Source organism: Colletotrichum destructivum, chromosome 8 (genome assembly GCF_034447905.1).
Source record: "Colletotrichum destructivum chromosome 8, complete sequence".
Classification (NCBI taxonomy): Eukaryota; Fungi; Ascomycota; class Sordariomycetes; order Glomerellales; family Glomerellaceae; genus Colletotrichum; species Colletotrichum destructivum.
The window spans coordinates 381,101-402,756 of record NC_085903.1 but is presented as its reverse complement, the minus strand read 5'-3'; the positions used below and the strand labels follow the sequence as shown (position 1 = coordinate 402,756).

The 21,656-nt window shown below is 54.1% G+C and overlaps 8 protein-coding genes across 8 annotated transcripts; 6 read left to right on the top strand and 2 right to left on the bottom strand.

Annotated features, from left to right (window-relative positions):
* Nucleotides 1-968: 968 nt before the first annotated feature.
* On the top strand, nt 969-2,964 carry CDEST_11970 (Putative berberine/berberine, FAD-binding domain, PCMH-type, FAD-binding, type PCMH, subdomain 2; the record flags this gene model as incomplete). Its single annotated transcript, XM_062928126.1, has 5 exons — nt 969-1,222; nt 1,272-1,478; nt 1,561-2,517; nt 2,573-2,687; nt 2,752-2,964. 5 exons carry the CDS (start codon nt 969-971, stop codon nt 2,962-2,964), a joined length of 1,746 nt encoding a protein of 581 aa, XP_062784177.1.
* A 957-nt stretch (nt 2,965-3,921) lies between these two features.
* CDEST_11969 (Putative glyoxalase/Bleomycin resistance protein/Dihydroxybiphenyl dioxygenase) lies at nt 3,922-4,518 on the top strand (the record flags this gene model as incomplete). Its single annotated transcript, XM_062928125.1, has 1 exon — nt 3,922-4,518. Exon 1 carries the CDS (start codon nt 3,952-3,954, stop codon nt 4,516-4,518), a length of 567 nt encoding a protein of 188 aa, XP_062784176.1. The 5' UTR covers nt 3,922-3,951.
* Nucleotides 4,519-7,647: 3,129 nt separating this feature from the next.
* On the top strand, nt 7,648-8,601 carry CDEST_11968 (Putative auxiliary Activity family 9; the record flags this gene model as incomplete). Its single annotated transcript, XM_062928124.1, has 2 exons — nt 7,648-8,210; nt 8,286-8,601. 2 exons carry the CDS (start codon nt 7,648-7,650, stop codon nt 8,599-8,601), a joined length of 879 nt encoding a protein of 292 aa, XP_062784175.1.
* Nucleotides 8,602-9,785: 1,184 nt separating this feature from the next.
* On the top strand, nt 9,786-10,154 carry CDEST_11967 (uncharacterized protein; the record flags this gene model as incomplete). Its single annotated transcript, XM_062928123.1, has 1 exon — nt 9,786-10,154. One exon carries the CDS (start codon nt 9,786-9,788, stop codon nt 10,152-10,154), a length of 369 nt encoding a protein of 122 aa, XP_062784174.1.
* Nucleotides 10,155-11,686: 1,532 nt separating this feature from the next.
* Nucleotides 11,687-13,394, top strand: CDEST_11966 (Putative phosphatidic acid phosphatase type 2/haloperoxidase; the record flags this gene model as incomplete). Its single annotated transcript, XM_062928122.1, has 2 exons — nt 11,687-12,142; nt 12,250-13,394. The coding sequence occupies 2 exons, from the start codon at nt 11,687-11,689 to the stop codon at nt 13,216-13,218; spliced, it is 1,425 nt and encodes a 474-aa protein (XP_062784173.1). The 3' UTR covers nt 13,219-13,394.
* A 3,382-nt stretch (nt 13,395-16,776) lies between these two features.
* Nucleotides 16,777-17,474, top strand: CDEST_11965 (Putative pectate lyase PlyH/PlyE, pectin lyase/virulence factor; the record flags this gene model as incomplete). Its single annotated transcript, XM_062928121.1, has 2 exons — nt 16,777-16,970; nt 17,051-17,474. The coding sequence occupies 2 exons, from the start codon at nt 16,777-16,779 to the stop codon at nt 17,472-17,474; spliced, it is 618 nt and encodes a 205-aa protein (XP_062784172.1).
* Nucleotides 17,475-18,160: 686 nt separating this feature from the next.
* On the bottom strand, nt 18,161-18,994 carry CDEST_11964 (uncharacterized protein; the record flags this gene model as incomplete). Its single annotated transcript, XM_062928120.1, has 3 exons — nt 18,161-18,414; nt 18,607-18,821; nt 18,864-18,994. 3 exons carry the CDS (start codon nt 18,992-18,994, stop codon nt 18,161-18,163), a joined length of 600 nt encoding a protein of 199 aa, XP_062784171.1.
* A 975-nt stretch (nt 18,995-19,969) lies between these two features.
* Nucleotides 19,970-21,169, bottom strand: CDEST_11963 (Putative NUDIX hydrolase domain-containing protein). Its single transcript, XM_062928119.1, has 3 exons — nt 20,843-21,169; nt 20,523-20,728; nt 19,970-20,392 (listed from the first exon to the last, which is right to left on the bottom strand). Exons 1-3 carry the CDS (start codon nt 20,985-20,987, stop codon nt 20,234-20,236), a joined length of 510 nt encoding a protein of 169 aa, XP_062784170.1. The 5' UTR covers nt 20,988-21,169; the 3' UTR covers nt 19,970-20,233.
* Between the last annotated feature and the right edge of the window lie 487 nt (nt 21,170-21,656).

Genomic DNA, 21,656 nt, shown 5'->3' with positions numbered 1-21,656 from the left:
CTGTTAGTTGTGCATCTTTGCCCTGGTCGATCACACAAGTTATGGGTGCATCTCTTGCTGTCAATGTCGGCCCTCGGGGCATGGCAATACTGTACTGCGGAAAGGACATCATCTGCTTAACATGGACTTACATGCATCTAGCGTGCCATGTGGAGTATCGCCTGCAAAGCTCTGACGGACTCGAGTCTGGCTCAGACTTGGAACGACTTGAGGCCAAAGAATCCTGTCACCCCCATCCCCCCCCCCCCCCCCCGGGGTAAGTATGACGCATGCTTTCTTCAGGGACCAGTTCCAGGCCGGCAATCGGAGAGATGCATGTTGTCTGTATCAGCACTGGAAAAGACGTGGCTATGGCAGTGGAGATGCTCACCAGGAAATCGGCGGACGATTTCCGGCCGCCCATGTTCGGTCACGGCCCGGGTGCCGATCGGCAAACGTTGAGCGTCCGTCAGGACATTGTGTATGACGGCACTTAGCGGGTGGAATAAATTCGCGAGTGGACAATTCTTGTAGTTATTCTGGGAGATCATAGGCCAACATTCTTGACGCACGAAGAGCGGGCGCCTTGAAGGAACGCTTGCAACGCTTGTAGACTGGTCCAGGTCTTTGACCATTCGCCAGTCAACGTCAGGATCTCCAGCCAATGCGTCTGCCATGCCCGGCCAGTATGTCTGTCGCGACCGTTGCTGCATGCGCCACCCTCATCACTACCTGTGTTGGTTCCTTGATTGTCGGACTAGTCAGCGCTAGCCGCATCCTCAGGAAGCCGTACGGTGAAGCCTGGCAGGGCGAGCATCTCCAAGTTCTAACCACCAAGCCAGGAGCTGGGTTTCTTGTCTTTGGTTAGGCACTTACTTTAGGGACAAAATATGGCAGCTGTGAGTATTTAACACAGAATTCCCCGGCGAGGAAGAGTATGAGGTTCTCTCTGCACGCTTCGGCCGTTGGAAACCATCGTTTCCTGGATCATGAAGTCCCTTGCAACATTTCTCCTCCTGACTCACCACCTGGTTGGTAGGCTGGTTGCCGCTGATGCAGAAGATTGCCGTTGCTTTCCAGGCGACCCGTGTTGGCCGACTGACTCCCACTGGGCGAAGCTGAACAGCACTCTGGGCGGGAGATTGATACGGACCGTACCCATCGGCGCCCCTTGCCATGATCCGGACTACAACGAGGAGGCTTGCCAGGCAGTAAGGGCGGCGTGGAACGACCCTGACACCCAGTAGGCTCTGATGCTTGATAGAAGATGGTGTTTGCTGAGACTGTTCCAGCCTGGAGACGAGCCACTCGCCCATGAGCAGCTTTTGGGCGACAATGGGCGATTCCTGCGACCCGTTTGCCGATAGATCAACCAGTTGCGGGCTGGGAGGATACCCGCAGTACGTTGTCAACGTGTCCAGCGCCGACGATGCCTCGCAAGCTGTTCGCTTCGCCAAGGAGACGAACATTCGTTTTGTGATCCGAAACACCGGCCATGAGTAAGTCCGTCGGATTTGATACTCCAATACACATATATACATATATGTAAATTGAGAAATGCCACTAAACTCAAACGTCCAGTTACTTGGGAAAATCCACGGGCGCAGGCTCCCTCGCCGTCTGGATGCATCATCTTCGATCCCTTGAAGTGGTTGACTGGGAAGGCAAACACTATGTCGGGAAAGCCATCAAAATGGGCGCCGGTGTCCTGGGTCATGAAGCAGTCAGCTTCACAACAGAGCACGACCTACTTGTGGTATCTGGAAATGGCCCGACTGTCGGCATCGCCGGCGGCTACACTCTCGGGGGTGGACACTCGTCGCTATCCTCGAAGTATGGGCTGTCGGCGGATCGAGCTCTCGAGTACGAAGTCATCGATGGGAAAGGAGAATACCTGGTCGCCAATCGCGAAAAGAACCAGGATTTGTACTGGGCGTTGAGCGGCGGTGGCGGCGGCTCATATGGCGTGGTGCTGTCAACAACCGTCAAAGCTGACCCCGAAGTTCCCGTCTCGCTGGGAACTCTCAAGTTTTCTGCAAGGGGCCTGATGGAAGACGACTTCATTGGCGCGATCGAGGCTTTCCACTTGACCCTCCCTGCTCTTGTCGCCGCAGGATGTCAACCTCTATACTCTTTCGGCCGAGAGGGCTTCGACCTCATGGCTCTGTCGGCTCCAGACCTCACCCCAGCCCAGGTCGGCAGTCTGCTCGAACCCTTTCTAGCCCACCTAGACAACCTCGGCGTCGACTACGAGAAAAACATCATCCCGTTTCCGAAATACGGGGAGTTTTTCAAGGCCATCTCTCAGGCTCAAAGCAAAGGCGTCGCCAACGCCGTCTATGGCGGTTCTTGGTTCATCCCCCGCATTCGCATGGTCGGCAAAGGTAGCCGAGCGCTGATTGAGGAAAGCTTCAGACTGCAAGACCAAGGTGCAATGCAGCTGTTCATGGGGTTTAACCTGTCGACGGCTGGTCGTGATGTTGACAACTCAGTCCACGGCGGATGGAGAGAGATGCTGATTGACACCGTGTTCATGATGTAAGTCCCTTGATCCGAAACCGCATCGAGGCAAGAAGTCCACTAAGAAGCCAAGACCGATCAGCAATGACGGCGGTGCTGAAGCCATGGGACTCATAAGTAGAAAAGCCACCAAGCTGGCGTCGGGGCTCCAGAGGCTTGCTCCACATGCAGGAACTTATCCTAGTGAGGTACGTCCACCTTGTGCTTTCACCATGATTCTACTCTTCAGCAGAACTTACAGTTGCTCGATAGGCGGACCCCAACGACCCCGACTGGAAACAGAACTTTTATGGTGAAAACTATGGCAGGCTCCTGGACATCAAACAAAAGTACGACCCTGACCACGTCTTTTACGGAAGTACGGCGGTTGGGGGAGATCTTTGGTCGCCTAAGGCGGACGGGCGACTGTGCCAGAGTCGTGAGAGTACACATACAGGTACTGGAAGCGAAAAGGATGAGCTTTGAGTTGGAAATTCTATGACAGGGCTACTTCGTTCTCGTTGCAGCAGATGTCACCAGCTCAAGTGAAAATGAGTGGATCGCATCAACATCTTGCTAAGAATAGAGCGGCGTTTGTGCAGTGGAAGTCTATGCTTCAGCAAGGGGGCCTATGATAATAAGACGACCGTTATGTGCGTGCATTCTCAAGGCACAGGTGCCAATTGTAGCCCTCCCTCGTCGATCACCTTTCAGTAGAGACCAGGGTGCACGGTTCTTGGAGGACCATCTCAAGGACTTCTTCGTCCTTAGTTAGTCAGAAGACACCTACTTTCCACTTCACTTCTTAGTAGATGCTCGAGGTCACCATATTTGGCCAATGTCGCCTGAGCAAAGTTGATTTTCGTTGATTTGTGCCCTCTTTGATCCGATAATGTATGTCACTATGACGACTAAGCGGACTTTCGAAGCCCTCGTGCCCTCGTGGATGTCCCGGTTGCTAAGGCTCGGTCCCGCCGTCCCATCTCGCCTTCAAAGCGGCACGTCGCCAGTGGGAATGTCCGAGTCACTTCGACACAAAAACTTCACAGACTACTCGACATCATTGGGCAGATCAGAAGCCAACTGATGTTTGTTGGCAGGCAAAGTTTCGAGTGCTGTGCGGACGGACGTCCGGCTCGGGTGGTTGTCCTCCCGTGTGCCCCGACGGGGCGATGGGCCTTGGGCAGAAGTCCGGGACCGTTGGGCGGCTTTCACAAACGTGTTCAGATTGTACAGGATTGCTTGTTATCGCAGCGCGTTCATCTGGTTTTGTAATCAAGTGCGCTCCGGAGACGCGGGGAATACGTGCATGCCGTGAAACATATTTGGCCCCGAGGTGTGACGGACCTCAACGCGTCACAAGTTCGCCCTCAAGGCTTCAAATAGGACGGCCTTCCTCTCAGACCACCCCTAAAAATCTTTACAGCACGGTGAAAATCACACCAGACAAAACAACGTCTTCAACGAGTCAACATGGCCCTGGAAGCTTCCACAGGGGTTTGCCGGCCCTCGGAGCTTGCTCACTTGGTCCTCCGGACCAAAGACTTGCCAAGATTGGTTGAATTCTATCGCAATTTTCTCAATGCCAAGATCACGCACTCCAGTGATCTCATCACGTTCATCACCTGGGACCACGAGCACCACCGCCTGGCGATTGTGAACGACCCGAATGCCGTACCAAGACCGGAGAACGCGGTTGGCGTAGACCACTTCGCCCTAACATTCGACTCCCTGGCCGATTTGTTGCAGTCGTACAAGGCCCGAAAGGAGCTGGGCATCGAGCCTATCCACTGCATGAACCACGGCATGTCTACGAGCATGTACTACAGAGACCCGGACGGCAACAAGATTGAGACCCAGGTCGACGCCTTCGACACCAAAGAGGATGCGGTTCGGTACATGATGAGCGCCGAGTTCGCTCAAGATCCTCGTGGGTCAAAGTTTGACCCAGAGGATCTTGTGAAGAGATTTGAGGCGGGCGAGGACGAAAAGAATCTGATGAAACGGGGGGCTGCGGTACACGGCGGGGTGAAAGTCTAGCTACAGACTGTAGCTTCTGACGCTGCTGTAATAGGGGGGGCCGGGAGAAAGTGACGAGGGCAACGGTATGCTTTTAAGTCTGTGGTATAGGCATTGGCAAGAGACGTTATGTACGTAATTGAGCACCAAGAGACATTGTATGTGACACAAGGATATGACGATATCAGAATTCATGTGGGCACGTGTCACTCTGAGCCTTCTAGCATATTCAGCCCGAGAAAATTTGTGCGAGCGAGCCCCATCACGACGAAGCTGGACTCCTGAGTGAACCACTCCCCGGCATTTGCCTGCCGCAGAGTTCATGACGCTGATCTTTGTAATCGCTATGGCCTGCCGAATCCTTTTTACATGAGCTTTGATTCGTCAATGTCCTACCCACGCAAGCAAACATACGTTACAATATTGGCGACGGGGGGGCCGTCTACAGGAGTGATAGAAACCTTGTAGGTGGCTTTGCAGGGGGTCGCCGTCTCCTGTGGGTGGTAAAAGATCATCAAAACGAAGGCCCGGCGCTGCTTCATGTAACTGTTGCACTTAATCGGCGTCATTCTGGGTCGTCATTCCTAATGTGAGCTATCACGACTGGCGGAAATTGAAGTGCTTCGCCTTTAGAATAAGGGGTCAGCATCTATGCGCTCTGATGACCTTATAAGTACCACTCGCTGGCGGAATTAAAGCTGAATGAATTTGAAATGAACTAACTGGTACATTTAGGACACATGGTCGCTTCTCCGCGAAGTAGAGAAGGAAAATAGTCGAGTGAGGGTATACTTATGCCTAACCATCTTTGGTCTACACATGGTGACACAGAAGTCACCTCCAAGTGACTGCAGACATGTCCGAATGTATGACTCCAGGAGGATTTGAAATTGATTACTGATCATGATTCATTTCACAACAATGGCAAATTTGACTCGGGATGATGGACAGGCGCGCCATTCGGTTGGGGGAGGGGGGGCTACCGAAGCGTTACCCCTTCCGCCCCCTTTTCCAATCCAGTTTCCCGTTCTGTCATGAATGTCAGGCTTCTATGAATGTGACATTAAGACTCCTCCGTGGCCTCTGTCTGAAAGTCTGTGGCCCAGTAAAGGCATACTGAACACGGCACGCGTGCATTGAATCGTTCCAAGCCGCATTTTCTGTCATGACGGAGCGCTTCACTGCTGAAAGCCCTGAAGGCTGAGAAGCTTTCCACAAGCTTGGAGAAATCTTGGGAGCCCTTGAATACACGAATGATACACTGGGAATCACCATCCAAAGGTTCACAAGCCGCGGAGATGTTCGAAGGCAGAATGCTTTAGAGCCCACTCGTTGTGTAATCACTGGCCCCGTGCGAAAATCTACGCGAAAGACACTTTCACAGCTATGTATCCGATGTCATCACAATCCAAGACTACAGTCGCATTGTCTATGCCCTTGTACCAATGATGTGGTGGCCTGTAGCCACAGCAGCAACGAGGCGAGCGACCTGGAGTGGGCGATGTAAACCTACGCTAATGGTCAATGTGATCATGGCCAAAAGCTCTGTCTCCTGAAAAGAATACAGTAACCAACTCTCATCCCTAAGCCCCCGGAGGAGATCTGTGCTTTCACCGACGTTTACTGGGATGGTTTGTCGAACCGTCTGAAGTTCGGGGAGATGATAGCCTTCGACAAAGTCTAACCTCGTCCGCCTCGAAGGTAACATCATCGCAGCCTTCGTCGCATTCCGACAATCTCGGAGGATGTTTGGCTTGTCCTCGTCTCGGAACATGGCCAATAAACCTCTTACCAAGAAAAACGACTAGTGGCTCTCCAAAACTCGGTGACTGATTGTTCTAGGCGCTTGTGCAATCGAGTGGAAGTTCGCCAAGCTGATCTCTACCCGTGATACCCGACGTGCTAAGCTACCCTCAGATACGAATACGGAAACTGGGATGACGTGTTCTAAGCGCTGGAGGTGGAAATCCCACTCCACCCCTATCCCCCTGCATGTGCTGTGCTTGACCGGACCAGAAGAACGCACGGCCGACTCGACGGCTTTCTCACGGAGCCAAGAGCCATTCTATCTGAAATACTATCGTTCTTTGTTGGCTTCATCTCGTGCCGAAGAGATGATACGGTGGTGAACTATTGCTTGATGTCTATATCTGCTCATCTAAGGCCCAGTCTGCTCACCTAAAGCCAAGTTGCCGGACACGAAGGATGTCTGAAGGCAACGGCAAGTCCAAGAAGTTATCCTCTTCATTATTAGATACTTCACGCGGAGCATCAGCCGTCCACGATCAAAAGCAAGCTGTCCACCGGGACGAAAAAAGGATCGAGGCCATGGAAGAAACCAACAGACCCGGCTGACGGCCGCATCTGTTCAGAATAGACAGTCTTGGCTGACCTCGCCTCCCACCGACATGGTGAGATGTTTCGTTCAACTAGCCCTCGAGGGGGACGCTAACCTGTTCTTAGGGCTCGGGACCTTTACGATGTCGTCGGGTTTCAGAGACTACCCATACCACTACTAGTTTATTTCCTTCCAGGGGGCAAACGCCCCCACCTCATCTAGAGAAACGGGTGCTTGTACTCTATCGGAAGATCTGGGCCGCTAGGATAATGACTAGGCAGAGGCCCGAAATCGTGATTTTCATCCATAGTGATTGGGTTGTGTCGATTTAGAGTCATGCTGATACCCAGAGACTTGTATGCCCGCTCGGCGTTGGTGGGAACTATCTCTCCATAGAGTAGCTAAATTACTTCGGACCAAGGGCCATTGCCAAGGCCTATCAAGGGTCTCAAGACGTTCCCCTTACAGCGGGTGGAGATGAGGCTGGAGTGAGATGGATGCAGTCTGCCTTCAACAGGCAACGTACGGCTCAGGGGTCTCGTGGATGTCGAGGGCTTCTCGAAATAGTGCTACAGAGATTCCAAGAGCGAGTGTTCATTATAAATAAGACGCCAGATCCTGTGTGTAACACTGCCTGTTCTCATCCATATCGGTTCTACACAGATTTCTTCTTCCTCATTCTCTTCATACTTTTACACTCATTGACAACGTTCGTTCCGGGCAAGCCCCTTTTTAACGCCGTATACATTCCTTTCAGTTTTCACATCTCGCCAAACAAAAGTCACTTGTTGAGTCCTGTACAATCATTCAAGATGAAGTTCTCTGCTGTTGTCCTCGCGGCTGTTGCCCCCCTTGTGTCCGCCCACTACTTCTTCGACACCCTTATCGTCGACGGCAAAGCCACCAAGTCCTTCGAGTACATCCGCTCCAACACCCGCCAAGCCAAGTACAACCCGACCAAGTGGGAGAACGTCCGCGATGGCATGACTCCCGACCTTCCCGACTTCCGCTGCAACAAGGGCGCCTTCACCTTCGCCGCCAAGACCGGCACGCTCGAAGTCAAGGCCGGCTCCAAGGTCGCCTTCAAGCTCGGCGTCGGCGCCACCATGCAGCACCCCGGCCCGGCCATCGTCTACATGTCCAAGGCCCCTAGCACCGCCAAGGCCTACGAGGGAGACGGCGATTGGTTCAAGGTCTACGAGGAGAGCGTCTGCAACAAGGGCGGCGACTTCAAGGGGAACGCCTGGTGCACCTGGGACAAGAACACGGTCGAGTTCACCGTCCCCAAAGACACTCCCAACGGAGAGTACCTCATCCGCGTTGAGCATATCGGTGTCCACGGAGCCCACGCTGGCCAGGCCGAGTTCTACAACTCGTGAGTAATGCCCGATATCATTGATTTATCAGAAGCCCCTATGATCACCGACTGACAGATGTTCTCTCTCCACAGCTGCGCTCAAGTCAAGATCACCGGCGGCGGTAACGGCACTCCCGGCCCCATGATCAAGTTCCCCGGCGGCTACAAGAAGTCCGACCCCTCGTTCAACTTCAGCATCTACAACGGATACAAGGCCTACCCCATGCCCGGCCCTGCCGTCTGGACCGGCGGAAGCAGCAGCAGCAGCAGCGTCAACGAGACCGAGGCCGAGTCTACGACCACCCCCGTGTCCGGCAACAACAACAACAACAACAACAACAACGCCGAGGAGGAGGACTGCAAGAACAAGAAGTCCGTCCGCCGCAGCCGCATCTTCCGCGAGCAGTAAATGGTCAACTCGTTGCCCGAGGGTTCAGTCTCGAGACGACGGCCGGATGAGCAGTTGCTCCTATGAGCCATCTCCGGCTGGAGCTCCTGAGCTGGCATCGCTCTCCCGTAACCAAAAGCGCGATGAGGGAGGGGGATGTCTTTTGATTGTGCCCCGAAAAAGAACTGCAGTGGCCACGTGGCCAGGTGCAACGTGTCAGCGCAGCTCTTCAGGATTCCCCAAGTTTCTCATTGTATATATTACAAACACTGTAGTCATTTCTATGAAGCCAAGCACTGCTGCAGCTGCAGCCGGCTGCCAACGTCCCTTGTCACTTCCACATGATGTGAGATGGAGCTCAACGTGATTTCTTCAGGGAGTTTTGATAACTACCACTGCGTCATTACTAGTGAAGCAGGCTTGCATGAAAATATGCTCATTTGTGGTCACATCATCGACAGTGGCAGCAAGGAGGAGGTGCGCGAAGTGGTCAGTGCTGACGGAAACGCATGTGCAATGGTTCTGGTCTCGCTCCAGAAGCAGAAGATGGTCAGCGATCAGAATTTCAAATCAGCTGCCATTTTATCTTGAGACGAACCCCTTCCGATTGAATACCTCCAAGCACCTGGCTGGGGAGGTCGAGGAGGAGGACGACCGATCCGATCAGGCTGGGGCCAATGAGGGAATCCTCGAAACCCAAGCTGGGACAATAGCTTCAAAAAATGGAGAAGAAAAATACGAGAGCCATGAAAGACGAGTGCGCAGATATTGACAACCGCCAGGGTTATGCTCAGCTCGCTCGGTTTCGGGGGCCAGATCACAGGTGTCAGAGGCACGCATTGGACAGCCTCTATCGCACAACTGGGCGCCGTCGTTCTAATGACATTTCTCAAGGCCGTGATCCGACGACAACTGAGTCAAGAAACCAAACACAAGAGCTTGAAGCCTGGGTTCGAGCCGGACTGGTTTGTCATGTCTCTCTCGGGTCCTGACACGGCACAATGGTTTCCGGAGGAGTCAGAGAACAGGAAGTTTTGGGAAAGGCTTACATCCAGATTTCCTCCCACATTTGAAAACTCGAATTGAGTCGAGAACTACGGCAGGCCTGCAAACTTGTAGCCTCTGGACAATACAAGGGCCAAATGGCGAAACATCACAAACCTCTCTTATGGTTTTCGCATTTCAGGACTCATTGGAGGGCCTTCATGCAGAAGACATGTTCTCAAGTTTCGTATAGGGATTTGGCTGAGCGACTGAAGCCTGCTTCCGGCAGCAAGACATTCACAGCGACAGTTCAACCACACAAATCTGCAGGTCGGGAACACTGGACGGAGTTCTCGCCGAAAAGCCAAGAACTTTCTCTCCCAGCGCATTGTGTTGCCAAATTAGACTTATGGACTAAACGGGAGGCATACTTGAGTCTCATCCCACCAATGGGTGCTTCGAATAACCTTCCGGGACACGACGCCGTTATCGATCTTTTCTTCACAAATGCTGCTAGCGCCGTGAAAAGTCAGAGCTGGCGCCACGCCAGGTACGCCTACTACTGGCTTTGCGACATTGCGCAAAGGTAACACCGGGAACTTACATCCATTGTAAGTCTATAGCTGCCCTTATGACATTTCACGCCAGCTTATGCGGAATCGCCCCTGAAATGTCACATTTTCTGGCGGTAACAGACGTTAGAAAGAGAGAGAATGTTTTGAAAATAGCACGGACGCCTAGAACGGCCGGACTTGTTGATATTGCAGGTAAATTGGACCACGTTTTCGACGTCTAAGATGTCCTGACTGACCAGGCTTGCATCTCAATTGGATGAAGTTGGGGGCATGTTGACTGATCCAGAGTCGTGGGTGTCGGCGGCACGGGACATGTACGCTTTCAGGCTGTCAGAAGAGGAGCACTGGAACATTTTCAATCATCAGAGCCGAACTGCACTAGACATTGCGGCCGAGGAAGGGCGTCAAGAAATGGCACCGGAGCTTTCTGAACAGATAAACACGCTCTAGTCCCATGACTATTTTCAGATATGTGTATTTCTGTGTTCAGCATCTGCAGCCAGTGTTGGTTCATCAGGGGCTCACCATATTATCCAACAATACTTCCCAAGAATTCGCCAATCATCACAGAGTTAGCGATGCACACAGATTTCTACGCGATGCTTAGTCCTGGATGCGGATGCACGATAGGGGTCGATACTGGCACGGATTCTCGCTCAGAGTCATAGCCAGTGAGATGAGGCAGTTCAGACGACTGAAACAGGGGGGGGGGACTGAGATGTCAAACGTTGCAGATGGCCGAGTGCCGCATTCACGGAAATCAAATACCGGCGCTTCAGAGCGCACTGCCACAGATATTCATAATCACATTTGTTCAACCCAGGCAAGAGATAACATGCACCCCATCTTCTGCATCATGCATGTAAACCTCGAGCGGCAACAGTGTATTGAGTTGCGGCCGTTAGATGATGAGGTTCAAACGGTGTCGTAGCCAGTGAGACACAGACGCGGAGCCTTCCTTTACTGCGCAAAAGATCAGTGTCACATGCGTTGGCATATTAATGGGCTGGAACGGACACACAGGCACGGTGGCCTCTGGTCAAAGGAAGGCCAATGTGCCATCCTGGTGTGACGGGGGTTTAGAGACGGGAGATGAGAGATGATGCTATCCATTCCAAGAAGTCAAGGCTCTTCGTTTGTGGCTGGACAGGCACGAGAAAATAGCATCAGCCAAGACTTTTGTGCAGGCCTTGAGTGGCTTGAACGGGCTGATGGCTGATGGCTGATGTTGACCACCCTTGCCAACAAACTGAGACTGCGCCTACGCGAGTGAAAGTGCTGCGTTAGGGGTCGCAATGACACACTCTAGGTGACGTCAGAAGCGGACCAGGACTTGCTTGGCACAGCACGTCTCTCACTCTGTTCCTCCCTCTCACTCTCACTCTCACTCTGTTGTCACCTACTCCCATCCCACTCTTCACCCCCATGTCTCTCGCTTCTCGCTTCTCAAGCCAGATACGACAGAATGAATCTACGTAGTTGGCTGTCTTGTGTAGCGCAGCTGCCAAGGGTCAATAGCCGGTTTGGGAAACACACGATGGACCTGAATGGACGATGAGGTCGTCGCACTTGGCATATTAGAATGGGACTGTCTGTCCTTCTGTTTCCATCACATCCTCATCACCACTTCAGGACTTTCTGAATCTCCCATCTATCTCCATCTTCGCATCCATTGCCGTGCTGCCATAAGCCAGACTGGCCGGCCCCGTGCACCTCGTACCGAATCACCCATCTGCGACTCCGAATCAACACCACACATCCTAGTTCAAGGCGTGTTCCGGTTCTCCAGCATGGCACGGTTCAACAACCCCTTTGCGCGTCGTCAAAATGACACGGCGACCCTGCCAACCCACCGTCGGAGGAGTAGCGAAGATACGAGGATCAACGACCGGTGGCATGGGCGTGATTACACCATGGCCCATCGGCCGCCCTTCATGCTGTGGCTGAAGGTGACTTGGCTCGACATCCTCACTATGATCATCATGGGAGTGATCGCCCTGGTGGTAAGTACTCTGCGGAACCTGACTCGGGATTTCACGACAACTCCCCTCTCCAAACGCCCGTTTCCCATCATCTCCATCGACATGAACTAACATTGCTCCCCCCCCAGGTCTTCAGAGCGCATCCACCGGCCCACCGAACGTTCCCCATCACCTTTGACAACGGCGAAGTCGTTTACCCCCAGTTCGCATACCCGCACATCACGCAAATCATACCCAGCCATGCTGCGACGGCCCTCGGCATCGGCGTGCCTATCCTGTCCATCCTCCTCTGCCAGATCCACGTGCGCTCCTTCTGGGACATAAACAACGGCATCATGGGCCTGCTCTACTCGGTCCTCGGCTCGACCGTCTTCCAAGTCATGATCAAATGGCTCATTGGCGGGCTGAGGCCCAACTTCCTCGAGGTCTGCCAGCCCGACATCACCAAGGCCTCCCAGCCAGGCGGCAACGCGACCGGCCTCGACGGCACGGGCTACGGCGGCATAATGTGGACGTCGGACATTTGCACCAGGGAGATGGACGGCACGCTCTCCAACGCCCTGGAATCCTTCCCCTCGGGCCACACCACGGCCATGTTCTCTGGCATGGTTTTCCTGTACCTGTACCTGAACGCCAAGCTCAAAGTCTTCTCCAACTACCACCCATCCATGTGGAAGCTCATCCTGACCTACGCCCCCATCTTGGGCGCCACCCTGGTCGGCGGCTCCCTGACCGTCGACCAATCCCACAACTGGTACGATGTACTGGCCGGGGCCACGATCGGGACTGTCTTCGCCTTTTCGTCCTACAGGATGGTCTACGCTGCGGTATGGGACTGGCGTTTCAACCACATTCCCCTGCACCGCAAGCTTCCTCTTGATTACGCCCTCGACGCCTCCGACGGTGCGGTCGCCACGCGCAAGGCTGGATGGGGCAAGAGACGCGGGGCGAAGAACACGGCCGCTAACAAACTGACCGGTCGGACACGGTACAGCACCGGCAGTCGAGACGGTCGTGGTGCTGGGATTCCCCGTAAACCGGTGACTTCGCACCACGCTAGAGGCGACCGACGTCCCTCTGCCGACGACATGGTGTGATCCAATCTCCGTCTTACAGTTTAGTGGTCATTTCTTTTTTCTTCCTTGGCCTTTGGAGTTGTCAAGCACTTTGTTTAAAGCACGAGATGCCCTTCCTAGGATACCCTGCACATGATACATGAGAGCGAGCGACGTCTTCAACTACATACTTAGCTGCTGTTTATATAATAATCAATGCTGTTCATAAGAAGTTTGGTAGAAGCACCAGCCATCGGCTGGCCTCGTTCGTGATTATCAAACTCTGATTAACTTATCTCATGTCTTGGCTTTGGGACTCAAGCTTCAGCTTTCACGCGTGTGGCTTCTGGCGCACGTCCATAGCGAGCTCGAGGGTGACGATATGTGCGCGGATTTTATTGAACACGGCGGCATCGGCATCGGCTCCCGCTGTTGCTCGTGGGGTTTAAACGTCTAAGTAAGGCAGTTAGTTCGCAGGCCAACAGGCCAAGGTCTGGTGCCAGCTTTCGGTCTGATGTCTGATAACGGGGGGACTCGATTCCCCACAGCCAGCACTGCCATGTGCGTCTCAGGTACCGTTATCAAGGTTTAAAAATAGACATAGAGCTTTACAGTACTTCCCACAGGCCCAGCTGGGTTGTGAGAGTGTGCGGGCGGGAAACATGGGAAAACATTGGGGCCCTTCCGTACTGTACAGTAGAGTTGCGGCGTTCTAGTCTCTAACCTTGACGGGAAAGGGACGGACGGGGGGCTGTGGTGTCACGTCACAAATGACGGACATGAAGGGAGATTGTGACTTGAGCGTTGACATTGAACTTTATTTTCTTCTCCCCAAGGGAACAGACGCAGACGATTGTCCAAATATGGGAGTCTTTGCCCTGAGCTTCTCTTGGCACACAGCTTCTCTTGGCATAGGGGCCATCTCGCGCACCTTGAGCGGTGTTGAGCGAGTCAACTCGCCCGCTGGCCATTCTTCTTCGTCGCATGATGTCTGTGTCGTCTTGGCGTGTAAAGCACTGCTTGGCAGGTCCAACTCGACAGCAGAGTTTCTCCTTTTCTCTCTTTCCTCACACCTGAGACTGCAGATCAGGTCGATTAGTGCTGGGGGGGAGATCTGACAAAAATCAGAGTTTGGACGTGATTGAACTCAATTGTAGTAAACAAACCCACCCCAAAAAGACCCCTCCGTGCTTCTGAAGAGCTTCCACGAAGAGGAGATATTTGGTGGTTGCAGCGAGACTCGCGTCATCTTTCTCGCCTTCGCCTGTCGTCACGGTAAAGAACCCCAGGCTTGTGAATAAGGTAGTATGGATTCCCCCCCCCCCCCCCCAAGGCAAGCGGATACGCAAAGGGGGAGGGGGGAGGGGGACTCCCGCAGAACCAACATCCGGGGATCCGAACCGACAGATTGGTCCCAGTGCCAGTGACAGTAACAGAACATCTGAAGGGATCCCCGGTAAAGCTGCATCCCGCACGGATAGCCGCCGTCCCCGTGCCCGCCCCCGAGATCTCCGGGGTTAGTAGTCTTGACCCCAGCATCTGACCTGAAGAGGTTCAGATAGATTAAGCCAGACCCATTTCTCTCGCATGTCCTCTTCCTTTTCTAGAACCACGGACGAGAGAGCGAGAGGCACCCGGCCGGGAAGTACTCTGTAAGCACAAAGAGAAAAAAAGTATCGTAAAGAGGCCAAGACCATCTGTCCGCCAAAGTCGAAAGCGCCCAGACTATTAGCTTGTTTGACTTATGATGTGCAATAGCCGCTCCCCTCCACATCCTTCATGTTTGATCTGCCTTGGTACTTGTCAATCACCTACGCGGGACGAACTGGCCCAAGACTTCAGACTACACCTCGCCAAGCTGCCCAAGCTGCCACCCCCCGTCGCATCGAATCTATACCAGACGACCAATATCTCCCTGCCCTCCGATGAGCCCACTTCCAACCCCAGCACCCGCCGTTGGTTCTATGGCTGTGTATGGCCGTTGTGTTTCTTGTTCTTATTAAGATTTTTTTCCCGCTCTCTAAGCCGATGGGCTAAACTCCCCCAAAGACAGGTTCCCCGGCATGGAAGCCGAGTGGTAACCCCCGGCCCCCCCCCCCCCATGGCAGGCCGTCTGTGCTAACTTCGTCAATATACCCCAAATTGTGGAGAGGCTGGGCAGTCAACGATATACTAGCTCCCTTTTCGTAGAATGAAGGCTTCCAGACCGGAGGCACTCTGCAATCTACTGACGGACAGGGGGCAAGCTCAGATGCGATTCAACAAACGACATTGTTGCTATTTTGCGCGATGCTGCTGCGCATTTGTCGAGCCTCGAAATTGGATATAAGATGCCCTCGTGTTCCTCCCTTCAAACAGGTCTTTCTTTCTCTCCTCACCACGCTCACATCAACAAACATTCTCTTCACTCGCCTTTTTTCTTTGCAACACTTCTTCATCTCATTCACTGTTTTCGCCTAGTCGAAAACAACTTTCTTTCTTGACTTCCTTCATTTTGAGTCTGGTACCAACACAACCCCTTTTTTTCCCTCCCACTTTCCACCTTTCCAACAACAACACCACCAACATCATCCATTATCAACAATGGCTTCCCGCTTGGTCCTCTACTCCCTTGCCGCGCTGGCTACCGCGAACCCCATCTACCATCCAGGTGGCGACGACCGGCTGGCTCGCCGACACATCGGGGGCGCCAGACACCTCGCCCGCGCCGTCCTGTCTCCCCAGCAAGCCCGCAACGTCCACGTCGATGGCCCGGCTCGTGTCGAGGTCCGCTACACCAGGGACGACATCGATGACAAGGACGACGTTGACGACAAGGACGACGTTGACGACAAGAATGACGTGAACGACAAGGACGACTGCAACGACCTGGACGACAAGAACGACCCGGAGTGTGCCTATACTCCCGGGACCGGCGCCGGAGGCGGCGTCGGGGCCAACGCTGAGAAGTCCAAGGACGGGTCCACGGACAAGTCCAAGGATAAGTCTGCGGACAAGTCCAAGGATAAGCCCAAGGATAACAGCAAGGACAAGAACAAGGAGAAGGAGACTGGCTCCGGCTCCGGCTCTGGCTCTGGCTCTGGCTCCGGCTCAGGCTCCGACTATGAGCCCGGCTCCGGCTCTGGCTCCGGCTCTGGCTCCGGCTCTGGCTCTGGCTCTGGCAAGGATAACAGCAAGGACAAGAACAAGGAGAAGGAGACGGGCTCCGGCTCCGGCTCCGGCTCCGGCTCCGGCTCTGGCTCTGGCTCTGGCAAGGATAGCAGCAAGGACAAGAACAAGGAGAAGGAGACGGGCTCCGGCTCCGGCTCTGGCTCTGGCTCTGGCTCTGGCTCCGGCTCAGGCTCCGACTATGAGCCCGGCTCCGGCTCTGGCTCTGGCTCCGGCTCCGGCTCCGGCTCCGGCTCCGGCTCTGGCTCTGGCTCTGGCTCCGGCTCTGGTGGCTCTGGTGGCAGCAGCTCTGGTGGCGGCAGCTCCGGCGGCGGCAACGGCACGGTTCCTATTGGCGGCGGCGGCTCCGGCTCCGGCGGCTCCGGCGGCTATGAAGGCGGCCTTCAGAAGACTTTCCCCACCCCCGCTGGCACCGAGAACCTCGCCGAGGCCATGACTGTCACTGGCAACTTCGACGGCGGCATGAAGCTCTACGACCGCGTTCCCAGCACCTGCACCGGCGGCGAAGGCGGCCAGAAGGATGCGGCTTTCATTCTCGCTGACGGCGCCACTCTCAGCAACGTCATCATCGGAGGCGGCGCCGGCGAGGGTGTCCAGTGCGAGGGCAGTTGCAACTTGGTCAACGTGTAAGTCAACCCCCCCCCCCCCCAAACCTCCCCACAACACCCAACACAATAGAGCGCAAACGCTGACATGTGAAAAACAGCTGGTGGGACAAGGTCTGCGAGGACGGCGCCACCTTCCGCCAGACGGGCGGCACCTCCACGGTCAAGGGCGGCGGCGCGCGCGACGCCTCGGACAAGCTCTTCCAGCACAACGGCGGCGGCACCCTCGAGGTCTCTGACTTCTACGGCAGCAACATCGGACAGTTCTGGCGCTCGTGCGGCAACTGCAAGTCCCAGGTCGCCCGCACCGCCATCTTCAACAACATCTACGTCGACGGCGGCAAGACCATCGCCCACTACAACGGCAACCTCGGCGACAAGGTCACCATCAACGGCGCCTGCGTGCTCGGCGGCGCCACCGTCTGCAAGAACTCCAAGGGCGTCACCGGCGGCGGCGAGCCCGGCAGCGCCGAGAACGACCCCACGCTCTGTGTGGAGACCAGTGTCCAGACTTCTGGCTGCTAAGCGGCTCGAAGATAAAACGGGCTTGACGGGCCATTTTGTATAAACCCAAGGCGGGCGAGGATTTCCATCTCCCGACTTCTCTTTTTTGTATATGTTACTTCTGGAATGGCTCTTTAGGATTCGGACCGGATGTCTTTGGAGTCGTGGTCTCGTTCATGATGTAAATACTTGTACAACTGCAGGGTATGCAGGTCAATCAAGCACATACCTCCTTAATCTGGGTCTTTGCCGTGATGAAAAGTGACTCTGCATTGTCAAATTTCACTTTGATTGATGACTCGAGCCCGCCCTTGCCATCTTTTTCTCTGGTTATATTGGCTGTAGTATAAAGTAAGCTGTTGCACTGTTTACTTGATCGAATAGAACTATGCGTCGTGAGCCGAACGAAGGCATAGAGCCTCGAGATGCGGAAGCCTGCTGTCCCCTGATGTCAGAGGCTCAGCTCCCTCTCTCTCGGGGGCACAATTGAAGCTGTAGACACGAAATAATTCAAATACCCTCCTGACTTCGATCGCCAGCCGTTCAGTATTCGAAAGATGCCCGGTGGCGCCGTAAAACGCCTCCCAAAACTGGTGCCGGAAGTAGACGTGACCTGAATGAAACAGCCAGGATGAAGAAGTCTGGATGCCCAGAACCGTTTCGAGACCCCATAGCGACGTACCAAACGGCGCAATCTTGACGTCTGCTCAGTCAACGATGCCGGTGATGCGGCCCGTTTCCTCGTCCACGTGGATGTTCATCTCCAGCAGATCATCATGGTTGACTGTCATGACATAATCGAGACGGAAGAGCAGCGGGAGTGACTGGCGTACCTCGCACAGCTTCTGTTGAAACCGCTTGGGCAAGCTCTGCGAAAGTCGGTTCAGGATTGATTCGTAACGATCGAACAACTCTTGGGTATCTTGCGGCGTGTGTCGTAAGAGTGGCCTGTTTATCCATGCTGAGGCAAAAAATCTGTCGACCGGTCAGAACCCGATGACTGTAAGGATGGGCGTGAACAAACCTCGCCAGGTCCTGGACGGTTTGTAAGAGCTGCTGTCTCATTTGCGGGGAAAGAAGTCGGTGTTGGAATCGACTGAGAGCAACTCCCGCACAAGACCCATCCCGTAAACGCAGAGATGGGCTGACACACCACGCTGTTCGCAAACAGGAACAAATCTGCCATAGGTTTGCCGCGCGAGGTTGATGAGCTCAAGATCCAGAGCCGACTGGCGGAACTGAACGACTATCCCGGGAACAGCATCAGCTGCTACAGTATAGCTGGTTTGTCCCTGGACAGGGGTGGGAGGGACGTGGCCCCCAGTGATGGTCTTTGCCGTCTTGTGGCAGGTATCTTTGGTTACAGGGCTGTGGAGGGTAAAGAATTCGATGATCTAGTGCCTCGATAACGCATCGATATCCTCCGGACTGGCTGCGTAGCAAGAGATGTCCATAAAGGTTACACGAGATGATCGAGCTCGTAAGATGAGGAGGAGCAGATTGGGATCAGGCCGAGGAGGACGCGGTAGATGGTCGGTCATTAAAACAAGACCACTGTTGACTCGCTGACTCAGAAATGCTCCAAGCTCAGGTGGGATAGGCGTGACGGGGGGGCCAAGACCTCAACAAGTTTTCTAATAATGTGCTACGACGTTGGTGACTCTCCCCCCCGCGCATCTGTACTTGGGGTCAACAACCTAGCTTTGATGTCGCGGCAGAGATAACGCCTCGCTGCTGCCGAGATGGGTTTTTTCTTTTTTTTTCTTTTTTTGCGTCACCTTGGTCGAATGTTCAGTTGCCAGATGTGCATTCAAAATCAAGAAATGTCTACCGTATTTGTGCGTTCACATGTGCTGAGTGAATGGCGCTTGTTGTGTCGAGATGCAATACTCCACCGTTGTTGATCATAAACCAACTTTGTTTCCGATTCCCTGCTTCTTGTCTGCCCTCGTCATCTTTTCCGGACCAAAACCTTCTTTCGTTTTGTTGAACGCTCTTTTCAGGCATGGAATAAACGGATCGACGGCCAGCGTTGGAAAGCTTGAATCGGTGTATGAGTTGCGTCCGTCTTGACTGACTCTTCGGGAACCCCTCGCTTGGTCGTGAATGTTGGCCGCCTTGACGAGATATGGTTGATGGCGTTGAAAAGATGATGCCATCCCCTGCTTGGCGTTTGCGGCTGCCTCTGGTACGAGGAGTGCAGCGTGCTGTTTGCTCTATCGAAGAGACGACTTCGTATCCGCTCAATAAATCGAAAATTTCCAGAGTTCTAAGGTACTATAAACCCACGAGGGTGCAGTGTGCCTGATGGAACTTCACCTGGGTGGAGAAATCCGTCTTGATGGCAAGCCTGTAGGTAATCTTTAACCCTGCTCCTCACCCCGTACATATCCGTCCTGCAACTAGCACCATTTCTGACAGCCATATCACACCGTTTCCATTGTTGATACTCAACTCAGGGCAAATCATGTAGGGGGGGGGGGGGGGGGCCAAGGCTTGAGGACCCAAGCAAGAAGCAAAGACAGAATGGAATTTTTTTGGAATTTCCTATGGACTACAGTCTGCAGCCTCTCGGTCTCATTCACGTGTAGACCTTTTGTTCTATGTTCCCATAGTTGGACTTAAAGCACACACATGCCGTCCGCCGTACGTCCCCGTCCAGTCCGAAGCAAATCAGCGGACGGACGATGCGCGACCAAAACAAGACACACCCGCCTGTCGATGAAAAAAAATATGAACCAAGAAATAGGAAACCACCACGTGCTCTATTCCCGCCTCTCTCAAAGCGACGTCTCGAGGGTCGGGTGCTCCTCCAGGAGATGCTGCAACGGCAGAAACAGCTTCACGCCCCCGTCGCCCCTCTTGGCTGCCTCGTTGATCTCTCGGATCTCTTCCCACGTCTTCCAGTACCAGCCGGAGCACTTCTCGGGCTCGAGGGCCTGTTGGAAACCGAGTTAGTCCTATGCGTCTCGTCTCGTTCTCGTCTCTCCCAGTGCACATCTCGATATCCCGAAGCAAAAAGAGAGAGGAGGAGGGGAGAAGAGGAGGCGGTAGAGAGTTTCCACTCACAACAGGCTCCGCGTCGGCGTCCACCATCTCGCACTTCACGAAGATGGTCGCGTAGTGCTTCCCGAGGTCCTCGAACACGTCGTTCGTCACGGTCAACAGCTTGACGGCGCGGACGCGCAGGCCCGTCTCCTCGAGCGTCTCGCGCTCGGCGCAGGCGAAGAAGGATTCGCCGAACTCGAGGTGTCCGCCAGGGAGCTGCTGGGTTCCTGGGGGACGGTATAGGTTCAGCGAAATGGTTTCCTTTGCTTCAGACGGTGCCATGGGAGAAAGAGAGGGGGTGAGGAAGGGAATGAATCAAACAAGGGGAACGGCTTTCGTACCTGCGCCGTGGCTGCTTTCGCGCTTGCCCACGACGATCCTGCCGTCCTCGCGCTGGACGATGACGGAGACGCCGACGCGCGGGTGTGCAAACGGGTTCGGGGCCATCTTGTCTTGACGGCTGCTGGCTGGCTGGTCGGCTGGCATTTTCTCAAATGCTTTCTTTTCTTGCGACTCGTGTAGAGAAGGGCGGCGGATCCAGGATCGCAAGAAGGTCGATGAGGGTTGTTGTTGTGTGTTAATGCAACTAATGACCACCCGAGAGTTTGAGAGTTGAGGACGGGTTCGACCTTGGGGTCTTTTAAAGTGGTTTGACTGTGACTTTGGATTGACTCACCATGGGCTTACACGCACAGCCTTATTCACTGCGAAAAAAGGCTCAATAGCGGCCTACCGGCATCCTTCTAGCGCTCCAGCAATCAATCAATCAAACCCATTGATTGTCGTTACTGCAGGGGGGCTGTCGGTGCGACCAGCTGCGGTCAATCAGCCTGGGTGGCGCCTAGGTAAGCTGTTGATTGATACAGATTCATAGCACGTAAAGCCTACTGCGCCTCGAAGAGTTAACTGGACACAACAGGTGTGTAAGTGTGGGCCGCTGACGCAAATGGTTAGTACTACAATTGGTCGAGCGACACTGCATCTCATCTGCAAGTATTGTTCGGGTTGTCAAAGAGTTGACAATGTAAGTAAGGGAGGGTCTTCCCTCCCTAGGGGTCCCCCCCCCACAACACCCAGCCTAAATCTCACTGAACCCCATCTCGCATCCACATCCATGGCCCACCGCCCTCACCTTTCCCACCTTTGCGCTAAGAG